Source organism: Solea senegalensis, linkage group LG9 (assembly GCF_019176455.1).
Source record: "Solea senegalensis isolate Sse05_10M linkage group LG9, IFAPA_SoseM_1, whole genome shotgun sequence".
NCBI classification, from domain to species: domain Eukaryota; kingdom Metazoa; phylum Chordata; class Actinopteri; order Pleuronectiformes; family Soleidae; genus Solea; species Solea senegalensis.
The window spans coordinates 18,742,571-18,759,517 of NC_058029.1; the positions used below are offsets into that span (position 1 = coordinate 18,742,571).

Consider the following 16,947-nt stretch of genomic DNA (forward strand, 5'->3'; position numbering starts at 1 on the left):
GGACAGTGGCGCACCCACATGACTTCCTCTACTTACAAGCAAATCATCTGATCATGTGATTTTGTTGTAAGGTGTGACATAGAAGTGAAACAAGATTTTTAGTTCCGTGTTGAGCCTCCACTAATAATGATGTCCAGCTCAAGCATGAAGCACTCGGCTGTTATAATCCTGATACTTAACAGTCTCTGCACTTTTTCACATGGTAAGAACAACTTTAATTTCACTACTAGCAAACTTGTAGAAATGTGAATGGTTGAGGGTTTTTAAAAAAATACAAATATCACCACAGATAAATTCTACAGTGTTTCTGTCTGTAAATATGAATTTATAACAACATATCCATAGATCTTTGTCTCTTACTTTCTTTGTTTTTCAGTGGTCCATGAATTTATCACCATAGCAGGCTGCTCTAACAAAGACAACACTGTGGTGCAGGTTGAAGTTGATGGTGATGAGATTTTGTATACAGATTTTGAAAAGGAGGAATTTGTTTTCACTGTGCCCAAATTTATAACGTCAGACCCGACTGAAGCAACTAAGGAGATGGCTGAATATAGAAATGCTAAGAAATACCAGAGGGCATGTCCACCAGCTGTTTTGTTATTCACAGAAGAGGAGAGACATCCACCAGAACAGAAAGGTACTGTTCTCCGTAGAACTGCATTAGTATTTGTAGACATTGTGTGAATTATTTGTTTTTTATTTCTTTAAACCCACTAAAAGATGCTCCTGAGACCATGGTCTATGCTGCAGATGAAGTTCAGTTAGGAGTTGAAAACACACTCATCTGCTTTGTGAATCATTTCTACCCACCTTTCATCGAAGTCACCTGGACTAAAAATGGTCAGACAGTAACAGAGGGAGTGTCTCTTGGGCGATATTACCCCAACAATGAGCTGACTTTCCACCAGTTATCCACATTGACGTTCACACCTGATGTGGGGGACATTTACAGCTGCACAGTGGAGCACTTATCTCTGGAGAGGCCTGATACAAAATTCTGGGGTGACTGTTTTTAACCTTATACATGCAAATGCACATAACTATTCAAATTGTATTTGTTTTGCAATCCTTGGAATGATGTACATTTTCTCATGCTCTTCCACAGAACCTGATTTCGGTCATCAAAGTCATGGACCAGACATTCTCTGTTGGTTGGGTCTGACATTTGCCTTTCTGGGTGTAGCAGGAGGAACATTTTTGTTTGTAAAAGGGCATCATGTAAGGGGATGAAATGTAACCTTTTAAACCAAACCACAGGTAAGTAGACACTACCTGTCAGTGTTTGATTGTTAAAAAAAATAATAACTGTATAAACAACCGTGTATGAGTGTTTGAAGCAGAATACAGATATACAGTATGTGCAGGCTGCTGAGCTGTTTGTATAGTATTTATGTGTATGCAGGCTGCTTTGTTAATTTAGACAATTTTGTGTGACAACAAATCAAATATTTTAACAGTGAATGATGGGATTTAAACCAACAATGTGATTCATGGTTCCCACTGGGCTCCAATGCAATTTAAAGAGCTCATGAACATTTTTATGTGAGAAGGAGAAAATACATCTTTGTATATCACTGAATGTTTGTTGGCTTTATGTTTCAGATGCTTACTATGGCTACGATTTAACACTTTGCCGGACTACTTCTGCTTCTGATGTTTATCTGGAACAATTCTACTTTAAAAAGAAGTTACTTGGCCAATACAACAGTACCTTGGGAAAAGTTGAGGGCTTCAAAAACTATGGAAAGGAAATTGCCGACCAACTCAGCAAAGACCCAGTGTATTTGGAAGAAAAAAAAGGGGGTGAAATGGAATGCGCATGTAAAGCACCTGTACTCCATGATCTCCTTTCAAAAACAGGTCATTTGAAAATGTAAACCAAGTTAATGCCAAATACTGAATACTAAAATAGGTAATGTTGCTGCCAACCAGGTGTGGGGCATAAGATTGTGGGGTTGTGTTCAAGAGGGTGTGTGCATGTTTCTAAATTACAGAATTTCTATTATTAGTTATGGTAAGGTGACAAGATCTGTTGAGATGTATTCATCAAATGACTGCAGTTCATAAAGCTGCGTACTGTCACGTGGAAATATGATCAGACAGCAAGATACATGTCTGATCATGTTAAACTGACTTAACCCATTCACATCTTTCGATAAATATTTACATCTTCACTAAACAACCATGCATAAAGACTCAGTCCATATTACCTCTTTTATTCTCATCACAGTATTCATTTATCCCTTTAAAACATGTATGTAGCAACTCCTGAGGGAATTATTGATACTTGCTGCTCTAAGCTTACTCATAATGCTGCTCAGTGCTTGGCAGGTAGTGTACTGAGGCTTTTCAAGCTTCTTTTTTTCTAGTTTAATTCATCTGCATCAATGAGAAAATAAAACAAGGAATCAAACACTGAGGTTGAATGATTTGTTTTGTCACTCTACATGATTGAGATTTTCCCCTCATCAGATAATGTTATTTCCTTACAGCGACAGACCTTATCTAACTCATGGGTTTTATGGTGATATGAAAGAATGCTTGTAAAAAAGCTCACAAAAAGGTCTAACTTGTGTTAGTGTGTATGTTCACTGTTCTAATTGTATATTTGTTTGTTCATTTATAATATACAGAAACTACACAAACTGTTGCAGAGTTGTGAAACCGATCGTGGGACTGAAGTAAAGACTTTGAAAATGGGTCGACTGCAGTTTTTCTGACCAAAGACTTGAGCTGACTTGTGTACAGTTCATCATCATGCATATATGTCACAATGACAGTGCATTTCTGTGTTCATAAGCACACAAATAAATAATTAGATTTGAAAGTAAACTTCTAACTGTCAAAACAGATTACAAAATGTACTGTGCAAACTTTTATCGGGAAAAAAGATATAGACTTATTCAGGAAAAATTACTGTACACTGCTGCAAGTTAGACCAAATCTAAATTAAAGCAGTCTTGTTGAACAAATGAAGATTGTGTCACAAGAAAATTTAATGAAAGAGAACATATATATCTGAAGTTATATAATTAACAAATAGGATTGGATTGGATCTTTAAAGTGTTGGCGTTTTTTTAATCACAAAATAGGAGCGAGAGAACAAACTGTTCTCCCCGTGTGTGTGTGTGATATGGTGATTAGGTAAATTGGACACTCTAAACTAGGGGTGAGAGTGAATGGTTGTTTGGCTCTATATGTGTCCCTGCGATGGACTGGCGATCTGCCCTGATCTATCAGGATGTACCCCGCCTATTGCCCTATGTCAGCTGAGATTGGCACAGCACCCTGTGGAGGATAAAGTGGTAGAAAATGGATTGATGTCTTTATTATTCATTTACTCTTTTTGTTTAGCTTCAGGGATGCATAGAACACTTCATATTAGTAATGTGCATCTAACAAAACCAGCCTAGAGTATAGCATCCTAATGAAGATCATAATGGCAAATATGATAATAATTAAATATATAAATAAATCCGTTATTATGATGACACAACAGGTTTCTGCATACATTTCTCAGATGAGAGTGCACTAACAAATATGATCATTTTCTTGGTAATGTAGAATTTTTTAATCAAAATTAAAATTCCCCTCTTCATAACAAGTTTCAAGGCAGAGTTGAGAATTTGCTGACTAAAGTATAACCTCATCAAACACCCAGCAGCCTTTGTGCTTTGTGTTGGATACCGCTGTCATTAAAAGTGATAACAGAGAAACCTGTCTACTAATGGACAGTGTCCTGCCCTCCCTGTGGTTCACCCACATGACTTCCTCTACTTACAAGCAAATCATCTGATCATGTGATTTTGTTGTAAGGTGTGACATAGAAGTGAAACAAGATTTTTAGTTCCGTGTTGAGCCTCCACTAATAATGATCTCCAGCTCAAGCATGAAGCGCTCGGCTGTTATAATCCTGATACTTAACAGTCTCTGCACTTTTTCACATGGTAAGAACAACTTTAATTTCACTACTAGCAAACTTGTAGAAATGTGAATGGTTGAGGGTTTTTAAAAAATACAAAAATCACCACAGATAAATACTACAGTGCTTCTGTCTGTAAGTATTAATTTATAACATGTCCATAGATCTTTGTCTCTCCCTTTCTTTGTTTTTCAGTGGTCCATGAATTTATCACCATAGCAGGCTGCTCTAACAAAGACAACACTGTGGTGCAGGTTGAAGTTGATGGTGATGAGATTTTGTATACAGATTTTGAAAAGGAGGAATTTGTTTTCACTGTGCCCAAATTTGTAATGTCAGACCCGACTGAAGCAACTAAGGAGATGGCTGAATATAGAAATGCTAAGAAATACCAGAGGGCATGTCCACCAGCTGTTTTGTTATTCACAGAAGAGGAGAGACATCCACCAGAACAGAAAGGTACTGTTCTCCGTAGAACTGCATTAGTATTTGTAGTCATTGTGTGAATTATTTGTTTTTTATTTCTTTAAACCCACTAAAAGATGCTCCTGAGACCATGGTCTATGCTGCAGATGAAGTTCAGTTAGGAGTTGAAAACACACTCATCTGCTTTGTGAATCATTTCTACCCACCTTTCATCGAAGTCACCTGGACTAAAAATGGTCAGACAGTAACAGAGGGAGTGTCTCTTGGGCGATATTACCCCAACAATGAGCTGACTTTCCACCAGTTATCCACATTGACGTTCACACCTGATGTGGGGGACATTTACAGCTGCACAGTGGAGCACTTATCTCTGGAGAGGCCTGATACAAAATTCTGGGGTGACTGTTTTTAACCATACACATGCAAATGTGCATACAAACATAAACACATATTCAGATTGTATTTGTTTTGCAATTCTTGGAATGATGTATATTTTCTATATGTTCTTCTGCTCTTCCACAGAACCTGATTTCAGTCATCAAAGTCATGGACCAGACATTCTCTGTTGGTTGGGTCTGACATTTGCCTTTCTGGGCGTAGCAGCAGGAACATTTTTGTTTGTCAAAGGGCATCATGTAAGGGGATGAATCAAAATGGCACACATGAATTTAACAGAAATATAACTATCATTGGCTCACACGGTGGTGTAGTGGTTAGCACACCTTGCAGCCAGAAGACCCGGGTTCGAGCCCCCGTGTGTGCGTGGGTTCTCCCCGGGTTCTCCGGCTTCCTCCCACAGTCCAAAAACATGCAATGTGGGGATTAGGTAAATTGGACACTCTAAATTGACCATAGGAGTGAGTGTAAGAGTGAATGGTTGTTTATTATTATTTTGTAATTAAAAAGTCGAAATCAGTAACTGTATAAACTTGTAACCTGATACAGTTGTTGTGTATCTGCTGCTGGTCTCCCTCTCTCTCTTCTGTCTCTCCCTCATCTCCCTCTTGTCCTTTCTCTCCCCCCATTTTCTGTCCCCCACCTCTCCACTGTCCCCCATTTTTCCTTTCACCCCAACCGGTCGAGGCAGATGACCGCACATCTCTGAGCCTGGTTCTGTCAGAGATTTCTTCCTGTTAAGAGGGAGTTTTTTCTCTCCACTGATGCCTAGTGCTTGCTCATTGTGTGAACTGTTGGGGTTCTCTGCTCTCTTTGATGTTGTCTATGTACAGTGCCTTGAGATAATGTTATGATTTGGCGCTATACAAATAAAATTGAATTGAATTGAATTGAATTGAATTGTCTCTAGCTGTGTGTGTCCCTGTGATGGACTGGCGAACCGTCCAGGGTGTACCCTGCCTATCGCCCGATGTAGCTGAAATTGGCACAGCACCCCCCGCGACCCTCTGGTGGAGGATAAAGCGGTAGATGATGACTGACTGACTGATAACTATCATTGATTATAACCAAAATTGATCTCATGATTTTGTTTTGAACAAAACAGGAGTAGCGATAATTGTGCGAAAAAGTCACAAAATAGACCATTTTTATTTTATTTCTGTTCATAAAAAATGTACCAAGCGAACTTTGAACTGTCATACAATTCCAAATGGCACAAATTCAATCCGATTTTAAAATTTTGTTTGTTGTGTTTGTATAGTTGTTGAAAATGAAAAGAAATGTATATTCTTCTTCAAATTGTGTGTTGGAAAAGAAGGATATAAAGCACTATACTGCACATTCTTATAGCCTCTGTATATATGTTTTAACATAGTAATGGAAATTGCACACAATTCTGTTTTACATTTTTTTAAAGACAAACTGAAATAGGATCCAAAATAGGGCAGGAGAAAGTAAGAATAAAAATGTTTTTTTAATGAAACTAATTTAAAAGACAAAAGGCATAAATAAACCAAAGCCGTGGATCAGGGTAAAAATGTTAATTAAAAACAGGAACACATCACGAAACTGACAAGACAAACCAACACAGACAATGGGAAGTCAATCACAATAGCGGTAAACCATTAACCTGAAGTAAAACCAGAGTTTGCAATGTTAAACTGCAAACTAACAGACAGACACAAAACTCCAGAGAACATCAGGAACAAACAGTGTGAAAATCCAAAATACACCAGTAAAACCCAATTCAAAAGTCTTACAGAATTGAGAAAGCACATGGACCGGTCAGGGTCAACATACAGATACAAACAACCATTTACTCTCACATTCACACAACTCAAAATATTCAATAAACCCAAGCACACACAGAGAGACCCAGACCCAGACCTTGTGTTGGCCACTACTCCAGCTCGTGGACCCGCATCATGATGTGAAAAACAAAAATGAGTAAAATAGATGAAATTACGATAGCACATAAAAATGGAAGAGTCTGAGAAAAGATTCCAGGTGGAGACACAAGCAGAAACACTAGCATTTGAACCTGAATTTTAATCATATATATTTGTTTGTTGATTTGTTTGTTTACAATGTTTAATGTAAATGCAACTCTATATACTGTAAATAAACATACATTTAGTTAATATCGTGTTTTATTCAGTTTTCACAACCCATTCATTTGAGGAAGAGCAACCAGGTGTAAATTCACAGAGACTTTTCTCACCTCCCTGATACTGTGGGAAACTCCCTTCACTGCTGTGGCTTGAAGGAAATGAATGATTAATTATTGGTCAAGAAACTGGCTATAGTTTTATGAGTCTGTAATATTGTCTGTGTAGATCATCATTCATACAGCTCAGAGTTAATCCAAACGTCATTAAAGTAGTTTTTGTTATTGTAGATTTCTTGAATAGTCAGTGAATCAGTAAAAAATTGTTACTGGAGTTGAACAGTTCAAGAAATCTACAAGTTGCTACCGATTCGGTGACTAATATGCATGATTGCTCTCATTTGCACATCATTTTCTTTTTCTTTTTTTAAAGTACAATGTTGGAAAGTTAAAATGCATCATTTCCACAAATTATCCTTCATCATATTCATGCCATGTAATCTTTAAATATTTTACCAGATTCTAGCATTACACCTTCATTCACACATGAAGGATTAATGGATTAATCCATAAAATGATCAAGGATGAATCCATAAACACTAAATATGCAGCGTTCCCCATAATTACATGAATTTGCATGGTGTGTAAAAGGCAGAACAATATCTGTCAAAGGTAGGACACAAAACATGCCACACCTGCATACAGTGCATTTATGCTGGTGCAGTTTCTGCTGTAGCTGCTTCACTTCCTCCTGTGAGGCTGTAGTTTACTTTCTGTTTTATCCGCTCTCATTTGACACCATGTTTTCTCGCGGCTTCTTTTTACGGCTGTGTGTATATCTATTATTTTCAAAAACAGGTAAGTGACGTTAAAGTATAGTGCCTGTCAGTGTTTAATTGTTGAAATAATTAGTGTATACATAACTGCATGTGTGTGTGTGTGTGTGTGTGTATGTGTGTTTGAAGCAGAATACAGATATACAGTATTTACAGGCTGCTGAGCTGTTTGTATAGTGCTTGTGTGTATGCAGGCGTTTTACTATTTTGGGTGACAACAAATTAAATGTTTTATTGGTGAATGAAGGGATTTAAATCAACAATGTGATTCATCATTCCTACCCAGCTACAATGCAAATAAAACAATTAAAGCGCTCATGAACATTTTTGTGTGAGAATGGGAAAATACATGTTTGTATATCACTGAATGTTTGTTGGCTTTATGTTTCAGAAGCTTACTATGGCTATGGTTTAATACGTTGCCAGACTACTTCTTCTTCTGATATCTTTTATCTGGAACAAATCTACTTTAACAAGAAGTTAGTTGCCCAGTACAACGGCACCTTGGGAAAATTTGAGGGCTACACAAACTATGCAAAGGAAATTGCCGACCAACTCAACAAAAACCAAGCGTTTTTGAAACAAGAAAAAAAGAATGAAATGAAATGCACAAGTAATGCACCTCTGATGGACGTTTTGCTTTCAAAAACAGGTAATTTGAAAATGTAAACCAAGTTAATGCTTAGCATAGGGAACTGTTGCTACTTGCTGCTCTCAGCTTACTCAAGTGTACAGAGTGTTTCAAGCTTTTTTTTTTGTTTAAATTTTAGTTTAATTCAGCGACTCCTTTCTTAATTGTCTTTACAATGTTAATTGACAATGTTAAGGTTTCTCTTAAGAGACACAAACAACTGTGGCTAATAGCTACTTTCCCTTTATATGTTTGCACGCTATGCAATTAAGTCATTAGATAAGATGTGAGTAGCAGGCAATAACAAAATGTAAATCGGTTTGAGTTATGTTGTTTCTTTCATAATTAAAACAAGCTCTAAGTTTTCCGCCCATATGAAAACTGATGAACTTTGGTTTGTGGTCCAAACAACTCATCAATCAAAAAATAATAATCGTCAGATTCATTTTTAGTTGCAGTCTCACACAACTTTGTTACCCTGTATTCCACTGCAGTTTGTTGGTTGTAACTCAGCATTATAATCTATGCATACAGTGGTTTATTAAAAGATCTGTGATCTCATCAGCTGCTTGTTTGTTTGTTTGTTTGATGGGTGTTTTCCTCTAGTTGAGCCCAGTGTCAGGCTGCAGTCTGTTGAGGCAGTGGACAGCAGACATCCTGTCATGCTTGCATGCAGTGTGTACAACTTTTATCCCAAAGTAATCAAAGTAACGTGGCTGAAGGATGGACAGACAGTGACATCTGATGTGACGACCACTGATGAGCTGCCCAACGGGAACTGGCTCTACCAAATGCATTCCCATCTGGAGTATACGCCCACACCTGGAGAGAGAATCACCTGTAAAGTGGAGCATGCCAGCTTCAGCGAGCCCAAACTTTATCACTGGGGTAAGACTGACAGATTACAATATTTATTATGTATTGTATTTAGCTATTTGCAATACCAGGGCCAGAATACAATTTAGCTTGTTTACGGTGGACTTATGCATAGATTCGATGCTGGAGTTGATGCTGTGGTTTGACAGCTATTTTCTTCAAGGCAGTGTCATCCTTTAGAATTTGTGGGGTTTAACCAAGTCTTACAGTAAAATTTAACCAAGTCTTACAGTAAAGTTAAAATATTTTATGATTCCAAATTAAAGTGATTATATGATAATAATAATAATAATAATAATAATAATAATACATTTTATTTATTTGTTGGCACCTTTCACCATGCTCAAGGTCACTTTACAGATTAAACAACAGCATGGGGAGCAGAGAAACAACATTCACACAATGAGCGAGCACTAGGCATCAGTGGAGAGAAAAAACTCCCTTTTAACAGGAAGAAATCTCTGACAGAAAGACAGATGGGGGGAGAGAATGGACAAGAGGTACAGTATATGAGGTAGAGACACATAATAGCCTCGAAACTGGGTCTGGATCCTGCAACCTGCAAGATGAGGACACAGAGAGAGAGAGAGGGGAAAAGGAACGAAAGACACATACGAACGAAGGGAGAAAGAACAAGGTTAAGGACATACAATAAATTTAGTATTATAGGGAGTAAGACATTTTAAAAAAGGTGCATTTTGAGGTGGAACTTGAAGGTGTCGATGGGGTCCAGAGTGCGGATGTGTAATGGGAGTGAGTTCCAGAACCTATAGCTGCAGAACAGCTAAAAGCCCAAGCACCCAGTGAAGTGAGTGAGAAAGAAGGAGGGCGGCAGATGAGGAACGGAGTGAACAAGGTGGGATATAAGGGTGTAGTAAATTAGAGAGAAGATATGGTGGGGCCTGGTTCCTAACAGCAGGAGCTTGAAATGAATCTGTTGTTGGACAGGGAGCCAGTGGAGCCGAATTCTGGCAGTGGTTTGGAAGTCAAATCATAACAAGGGTTATTTTGTACCTTAAAACATTACTGAACTATAAAAACAACCTAAGAATACAAATAAGTGACACATAAATTGACAAAAAAAGAAGCACAGCCTCAGTAAAATATGGTGAACAGTGGAGCTTATTACAAGTGACGTAATACTGGTGGATTGTCATATTTTTTAACTGGATACTCAAGAGACTTCTTTTGGGGAATGATTGAAGGCTTCATAAGAATGTAAATGTAAATGTGTTTGTTTATGATATTCATGTTTTCAGACCCCATGTCTGAGTCGCAGAGGGAAAAGATTGCCGTTGGGGCAGCAGGGCTTGTGCTGGGTGTTGTCATTTTACTTGCTGGGGCCTTTTACTACTACATGAACAAACCTGGTAAGAAAACCAACCTGTCCTCCAATTGAAACGTAGATATACTGTAGGTCGTTTTTACTAGTATTTTTCAACTCAAATATGCACAGGTGTTACTGAGGTTAGGGTTAGGGCAAAAAAGACAGGGTTAGGCAGTACAAATTAAAAAATATAATAAAAAGGTGGTATACTGTAGTTAGGAATCAAACCCTTGTCGACTGTAGTTGGGCGCAGTGCTTCCAAAGTGGAAGTGGTTGCTATATACAACCGCTAGGGGTGCTGGTTTTGAAAACGTAAACATAGCTTTAACATGCATAGCTTTAACATTTGTTCTTTAACGCTCACATCCATGCTTCTTTGTAAAGATTTATTGTTAGAATCTCTTAGAACAAATGCTTTACTCTGCTTTTCTCTTTTTTATTTTAGGTCGAGAGTTAGTGCCAACAAATGATGTAAATACTTGTAACCCCAACCCTGAAAGGACAGAGGAATAAAAACATTAAGTGAAGTAAATCACACAGCTCTTTGGACAAAAGAGCTTCATTCACCTTTTAAAGGAGAGTGATATGCTGTAACTCTGCAGGAGTCGTATTGAGTAAGTGTCACAGGGTTCTGCTGCAACTCCTCAATGTAACCAAAGATGATGGCGTAGTCGTACTGATGTTGTGTTTCTCTTTTTATTTGTCCTACCCAAGGTGCACACTGTGAAAAATATTTACAGGTGAAAATCAAAAAATATGAAAATTGTCCAAAAAACCTAAGTCTCAATCAAAACAACTGAATTCAGTTGTGAGCAAAAATAGGTATTACCTCCTCTGTAACCTAATATATACTGCCCGAGTGGGAGGTCTTTATATAGGTCCTCTGCCCCTCCCATCAAAACATAAATTATCCAAAATTCACAATAAATGAACACAAGCATGAATACTATAACAAAGAACCGAAATGAAAATAAAGCCGAAATATTTCCCAAATTAACGGTGCCACAGTAATTATTGTCCCCACCTTTAAAAATCAATATTAATAGATAATTGGTGGAACTACAAGTAAGTGAGGTCACACTAAGCGTCCCGCCATCGTCGTCATCTAAGTGAGCCGCTGACGTAAACAATATTTGGAATGCTGCCAACGCAAACTGAGGATGAGGGTGAAGTAAGTTTTTACCAAATTAAATGTTAACAGGATGGTTATGTAGCAGCGGCAATTGTTCACCCTTGACGGTCTACAAATGTTGCTGAAAGTGGCAAAGCAGTTGGGTATGTGTATGCGTCTGTGTGTGCGCTCTATCAGCGAGTGTGTGTGTGTGTGTGTGTGTGTGCGCGCGCGCGCGGGCGCTCTACTAGCGAGAGTGTGTGTTAATGCTGTATATCTTGCATATTAAAGCGTGTACTTTAATAGAAAGTGAGTGACTGGCCTCGGTTGTGTAATATATAAGTAAAAGTAGTGTCAAAGACACTGAATAATATAGATTGAATATTCTGTGTGATTAATGTAAAGTGCATTTTATTTTAAATTGTAGCGAATACAGTTCTCACTTTGTCCATGATGGTCTGATTTAAATGAAGGTAATTAACTATAATTTACTCAGAATCCTTTACTGATTTGCACATTTTGTAGTTCTCAATGTTGATACACTGCCCTATAGTTCTCTTCTCTATGAATTTAACTTTTATGGTGGATCATGCATGTGAAAGTAATAACATTTGAAAACGTAAATTCCCAGGCTCTTCTTTGATATATGTATGAATATAAATATCCAAACGTCAATCACTGTGAACTTTGGCTGCTGTTTTTTCTTCACTGTAATGATTGATCTAGTTACAGCACAATAACTGAAGGAATGTAGACCGTATAATCAACGGCAGTGAAAAAAAACATTTTAGGAAGGAACATAATTCAGATATATATAGTCTTAAATTCAATATTCTTAGCCTGTATAATAAAAAGTACGTCTTTGTCATGCCTAAGATCTGAGCAGGTACATTGCTTTGTATCACATATTTTACCCATGCTGACAGTATTTCACAAAATGAAAAAACACAGGTTATTTTCAGCGATAAGGTCCAAATGCTTCATACTTGGAGCCTTGTTGCTGCTGTGATAAAGTCTGTACAGGTCAATACACACAGAAATCTGTTCATTTTTGTTGTACATCAAGTGTTTTGGCAACAGTTTAACAGAACAGAATAAACAATCTAATGGAAGAAACTTCTCATCTGAAATTCCTAGTTGCTGGCGTCAACAAGTCAATGTCGAGATTAAACAAACACCCGTGTTTCAGAAACACTGAAGGATTTGATCTGTCATAACAATGAACCTGTCGTTCAGGTCACAGAGCAGAAACCACAGATCTAATTCAATCTGACCTAACACATTGTGTCTCAGTCCAAATGTGATATATGTGTGTGCTGATTGTTTAATGATATCCTGAACTCACTCATTCACATTAACCTTCATTCTGCAAATCTAAAAGTGCTGTATCGCCTCTGGACTAAACATAAAAGTCAGTCTAGCTGATTTGACCTACTTTTCACCATGTTTGCTGGGTTAAAAAAAACCCTCAGAGATAAAAGATAGCCTTCCTGTTTTGCAGCTTCATTAAAAACAAGTTTGATCAGATTAGATGCATTGGACCTTGACCAGAAAGATGAACAGGGAACAGAGTGAGAAAATAAAACAAGAAAGCAAACACTGAGGTTGAGTGATTTGTTTTGTCACTCCATATTTTTCCCCATGTAGTTAATTTGATATATGTGTGTATAGTTTTGTGACCTTTTTTATATGATATGTGATCATCGGAAAAATATGGAATGAAATGGGTGCAGCCTTTGAGTGCATGTTCTGAACAGCTGAAGAAAAGAATATTCCATATGAAATGTTTTAGGTAAATACGCCCTCTATAATTAACACCTATACCCTTCTACCCTAAGACAATGAGCAGGGCTAATTGTCCTTCACTCGCGCATGCGCTCTCTGCAACAATGAGCCGATTTGGGTTCTATTTTATTTTTGTCTTCTTACTGATTAAAAGCCCAAGTTTGCTTCTCTTCTTGTGTTTCGCCATTTATGTTTATATTCACTACAGAACACGATGAAAGCATCCAGATGGACGAGAAGGTGGACAGACAGACAGACAGACAGACAGAGGATGTAGGTTAATAACGTTCTTCCGTTTACAAACGCGTCACGATGACATGACTCGTCCTTGTCACTGCGCCTCCGGATGGCGTCAGTCTGGTGAGATGGACTGTTGTGTTCCCGGCTCGGAGGTCGTCTCGTCCCGTGAACTGTCCACCAGCCCACGCCGGAGCACAGACACTGCGGTTACGTTACCGACAGAGATAAGACGCAGGAGCGTGGCGATAAGAGACGTTTAAAAACAGAGAGAGGCTGAGAGAGGATGAGCTGCCTTCAACAGTCAGAGGGAAGGAGTCCAAACAGCTGGTGAGGCTTTACAAAAATATTTACATTATACAGCAATAGTTTACTGGTCTTTCAAGGTGTAGGGTTTTTCTATCTTTTGCTGTTTATATTTATTTTAGTTCCAGTACTTCAGTGCTGGAAATTAAAGGTCCAGTATGTGAGATGAAGGATTTATTTATAAAATTGAATATACTACCCACTTAAATTAATTTGGTCTGTAACCTGGCCTTTTATACTGTCATCTTGACCCGCCATGTTTCTATACTGGTCCAAATGGACAGACCAACCAAGATTTGCCACATAAATGAAGAACAACATTATTTCTGGTATGCATAAGCCACCATGCCTGCCTGGGAGACATCTTTCAACTGGAGGGTTGTGGGTTTGATTCCATGCTCTGCTAGTCAACATGTCATCGTGTGAATGGGTATGAATGATGTGTGCACATAGCTGCACTGTGTGAAAGTGTGTGAGTGAATGGCAAAACTGTAGTGGCTTTGAGTGGTGTTTATTACTAGGAAAAACATTATCATTTACTAAAATACAGATCATATACCATTTATGCTTTTGTTACAGTCTGCAGTTACACAATTAGATGTGACTTAGGCCCCTTTTTCACCTGCCATTAAAATGTGTTTTCTGTGATGGTATTGCAATGGGATAGTGCTTGACCACTTGCACTTGTACAGGTGTAAATACACCTGTGCAGATGAATTGAGGGCAGGTTGTTGTTCGGTCTGCCAAACCTTTGTGATCACATTGAACAGAAGTATACGTGATCGGAAATTTGTTATTTCTCCTTTAATTAAGACACCTTAATCTATTCAATGTTATTAAGTTATACCTTACTCTTTAATGTTTTCTGCAGTTTTATTTATTGTTGTCTATTTGTACTCTGGGTACATTTACATAAAGTAAGCTGTAAATCAAATTGGAGCTCATTAACTTATCGCCCTTCTGTATGTGTTTTCTGTCCTCTCCCCAGTTCTTCTCTGACAACATTTAGCAGTGACTCTGCCTGTGTCCACACTGTTTGCACCAATGGGTGTCATGGTGTCAGTTTGGTTGTACAGCAGGAAAGCTGACAGTCCCCAGTCTTCCCCCCCTTTTTCAGCTTTCCGTCCTCTGGCTGTCCCCACTTCCTCTCGCCTCACGGTCACCCTCAACTCCTCTCCAGTCTCTCCAGGAGATGGTCGATCACGCTGGAGCTCAGTCCACCGCTCTCCTCACTTCCTGCTCTCTGCCTGCAAACAGAAAGTGACGCGTTCGCCTGTAGAGCTGAGTAGCGATGGAGTGAGATCAGAAATGGGAGTGAAACATGGGCTTCACATATGGGAGGTGCTGTGGAACCCTTACCAGAGAGGGAGCCACGCTGTCATAGGCATTTCCAGGCTGGAATGTCCACTGCAGGCTGCAGGGTACAATGTCCTGGTGGGGGGAGATGCACAGTCCTGGGGCTGGGAACTCAAAACCAATCAGCTCTGGCATGGTGGACATAACCTGGGACTTTACCCCGGAAAGATGAAGCAGTGTTATCCTGAGGTTTCCGAGAAGTTGGAGCCTCAGAGTTACAAATCAGTAGATGCTGAGAGTCCTCTCCCCATTCCAGAACATGTCCTGCTGGTCCTGGACGCTGATGCTGGGACTCTGGGATTCGTTGTCGATGGCAGCTTTCTTGGCATAGCTTTTACAGACCTTCCTTGTGGGGTGGAGCTGTTCCCAGCGGTGAGCAGCGTGAGAGGAGGAGCCACCATACGACTACGATACCTGAACGGTGCCTCACGTAAGTATCTAGTCATTATCATAGAGATAGAAAATTAGTAATAGTGATAAAAATGGCAGGGACATTTTGGATATTATAACTTAGCCCACACACACTGTAACGTTAACACTTTTTCATTATCTTTCATTCATAGGTGATCCTCCAGCCCTGATGGCTCTATGTGGACTGTCAATTCGTCAGTTTCTTGGGCAACAGAGGCAGACTCAAACTGACAAACTGCCTCTACCACCCTTTCTTCAGAACTACCTGCTTTCTAGCCATTAATTTGTACACAAATGAACTAATTAACGTACATGATAGGAATGCGTTAGTAATCGCACCAGTGGTGTTCTGTGGTCTACTGTAGTGAATATTGTCAAACTACCCTTCACATAAAAAAAGAATCACTCACTCAAAGTGCCGTGGGTTGTCAAACTACCAATGCAAACACTGACAAAAATAGGACACACATGATGTATTATATGATATTTAATTCATTATTTTAATAGCCAAAATGTTGATGCCTAGCCATGTACATTTTTAGTGGTGATACATAAATCCTGGCCTTTTATATTGTGGATAATGTAGACTTCATAATTGGATTGCACATTGTACTAAGTACATGTACCTCCTTTTATGTCAAATGATGTATATAGTGTATGTGTATGCTTAGATGAGTACACTTACTATTTGTCTTTTTTTTATTACGATGTGATGTCCACTGTTGATTTTGTCTGGTGATACATGTCCTTTATAAATATAACGGTGAACTGAAAGAAAATTAATTGAGATTAAATGTAGCATGCATTTTGCGAATGTCTGAATGTTTATTTATTAATTAAATACATTTCTTATATTTTTTTCTGCTATAGAGTTTCTACCATGTTGTGGAAGTGAGTGAGAACAAGAGTTTGTTAAATGGTGTTTAATGTTTCTTCTTCAAAGTTCTATAATGCCAATTTTCATTGCCAATTTGAACTAATAAAAAGCACTTTAACAGTTTTGGTTTGCGTCCACCTTTTATAGCGCTTTTAAGCCTGCACTGTCCACAATTCGACCACAAGAGGGACCTCTGTCTATATTCAAGAAAAGGTATGCATTAAAGAATATTTCCATAGACCTAGAGGTATTTTATAATACACTAGTGATTATCATGTGACAAATTTAATATGTGTAATTTTTGTATTATGAGTTCCTACAGCATTATACATTGTTACAT

At 38.4% G+C, this 16,947-nt stretch overlaps 4 protein-coding genes across 6 annotated transcripts; all 4 read left to right on the forward strand.

Annotated features, from left to right (window-relative positions):
- The first annotated feature begins 78 nt into the window (after positions 1–78).
- Positions 79–1,671, forward strand: LOC122775088 (H-2 class II histocompatibility antigen, A-U alpha chain-like). The gene is made up of 5 exons (XM_044034818.1): positions 79–202; positions 377–640; positions 724–1,005; positions 1,109–1,260; positions 1,606–1,671. The coding sequence occupies exons 1-4, from the start codon at positions 127–129 to the stop codon at positions 1,231–1,233; spliced, it is 747 nt and encodes a 248-aa protein (XP_043890753.1). The 5' UTR covers positions 79–126; the 3' UTR covers positions 1,234–1,260; positions 1,606–1,671.
- A 2,151-nt stretch (positions 1,672–3,822) lies between these two features.
- Positions 3,823–5,096, forward strand: LOC122775086 (H-2 class II histocompatibility antigen, A-U alpha chain-like). Of its 2 annotated transcripts, none has more exons than XM_044034817.1 (4): positions 3,823–3,950; positions 4,090–4,384; positions 4,468–4,749; positions 4,874–5,096. In XM_044034817.1, exons 1-4 carry the CDS (start codon positions 3,948–3,950, stop codon positions 4,996–4,998), a joined length of 705 nt encoding a protein of 234 aa, XP_043890752.1. In that variant the 5' UTR covers positions 3,823–3,947; the 3' UTR covers positions 4,999–5,096. The 2 variants fall into 2 exon arrangements, with proteins under 2 accessions (XP_043890752.1, XP_043890751.1); XM_044034816.1 differs by having other exon boundaries at positions 3,824–3,950; positions 4,121–4,384.
- Positions 5,097–7,550: 2,454 nt separating this feature from the next.
- On the forward strand, positions 7,551–12,320 carry LOC122775083 (H-2 class II histocompatibility antigen, E-S beta chain-like). The gene is made up of 5 exons (XM_044034812.1): positions 7,551–7,712; positions 8,082–8,342; positions 8,928–9,209; positions 10,457–10,567; positions 10,970–12,320. The coding sequence occupies exons 1-5, from the start codon at positions 7,655–7,657 to the stop codon at positions 11,035–11,037; spliced, it is 780 nt and encodes a 259-aa protein (XP_043890747.1). The 5' UTR covers positions 7,551–7,654; the 3' UTR covers positions 11,038–12,320.
- Positions 12,321–12,395: 75 nt separating this feature from the next.
- si:ch1073-228j22.2 (SPRY domain-containing SOCS box protein 4) lies at positions 12,396–16,730 on the forward strand. 2 transcript variants are annotated; one of them, XM_044034813.1, is made up of 3 exons: positions 12,396–13,987; positions 14,952–15,749; positions 15,883–16,730. In XM_044034813.1, exons 2-3 carry the CDS (start codon positions 15,008–15,010, stop codon positions 16,011–16,013), a joined length of 873 nt encoding a protein of 290 aa, XP_043890748.1. In that variant the 5' UTR covers positions 12,396–13,987; positions 14,952–15,007; the 3' UTR covers positions 16,014–16,730. The 2 variants fall into 2 exon arrangements, with proteins under 2 accessions (XP_043890748.1, XP_043890749.1); XM_044034814.1 differs by lacking the exon at positions 12,396–13,987 and having other exon boundaries at positions 13,995–15,749.
- Positions 16,731–16,947: the final 217 nt, after the last annotated feature.

Excerpts from the sequence above, each read along its gene's own strand:
- LOC122775083 (XM_044034812.1), top strand. The coding sequence starts at position 7,655 with ATGTTTTCTCGCGGCTTCTTTTTACGGCTGTGTGTATATCTATTATTT. Across the intron at positions 8,343-8,927 it reads CGTTTTGCTTTCAAAAACAG|TTGAGCCCAGTGTCAGGCTG; the intron begins GTAATTTGAAAA and ends GTTTTCCTCTAG. Across the intron at positions 9,210-10,456 it reads GCCCAAACTTTATCACTGGG|ACCCCATGTCTGAGTCGCAG; the intron begins GTAAGACTGACA and ends TCATGTTTTCAG.
- si:ch1073-228j22.2 (XM_044034813.1), top strand. The coding sequence starts at position 15,008 with ATGGGTGTCATGGTGTCAGTTTGGTTGTACAGCAGGAAAGCTGACAGT. Across the intron at positions 15,750-15,882 it reads ATACCTGAACGGTGCCTCAC|GTGATCCTCCAGCCCTGATG; the intron begins GTAAGTATCTAG and ends TTTCATTCATAG.
- LOC122775088 (XM_044034818.1), top strand. The coding sequence starts at position 127 with ATGATGTCCAGCTCAAGCATGAAGCACTCGGCTGTTATAATCCTGATA. Across the intron at positions 203-376 it reads TCTCTGCACTTTTTCACATG|TGGTCCATGAATTTATCACC; the intron begins GTAAGAACAACT and ends TTTGTTTTTCAG. Across the intron at positions 641-723 it reads ACATCCACCAGAACAGAAAG|ATGCTCCTGAGACCATGGTC; the intron begins GTACTGTTCTCC and ends ACCCACTAAAAG.
- LOC122775086 (XM_044034816.1), top strand. The coding sequence starts at position 3,875 with ATGATCTCCAGCTCAAGCATGAAGCGCTCGGCTGTTATAATCCTGATA. Across the intron at positions 4,385-4,467 it reads ACATCCACCAGAACAGAAAG|ATGCTCCTGAGACCATGGTC; the intron begins GTACTGTTCTCC and ends ACCCACTAAAAG. Across the intron at positions 4,750-4,873 it reads GCCTGATACAAAATTCTGGG|AACCTGATTTCAGTCATCAA; the intron begins GTGACTGTTTTT and ends GCTCTTCCACAG.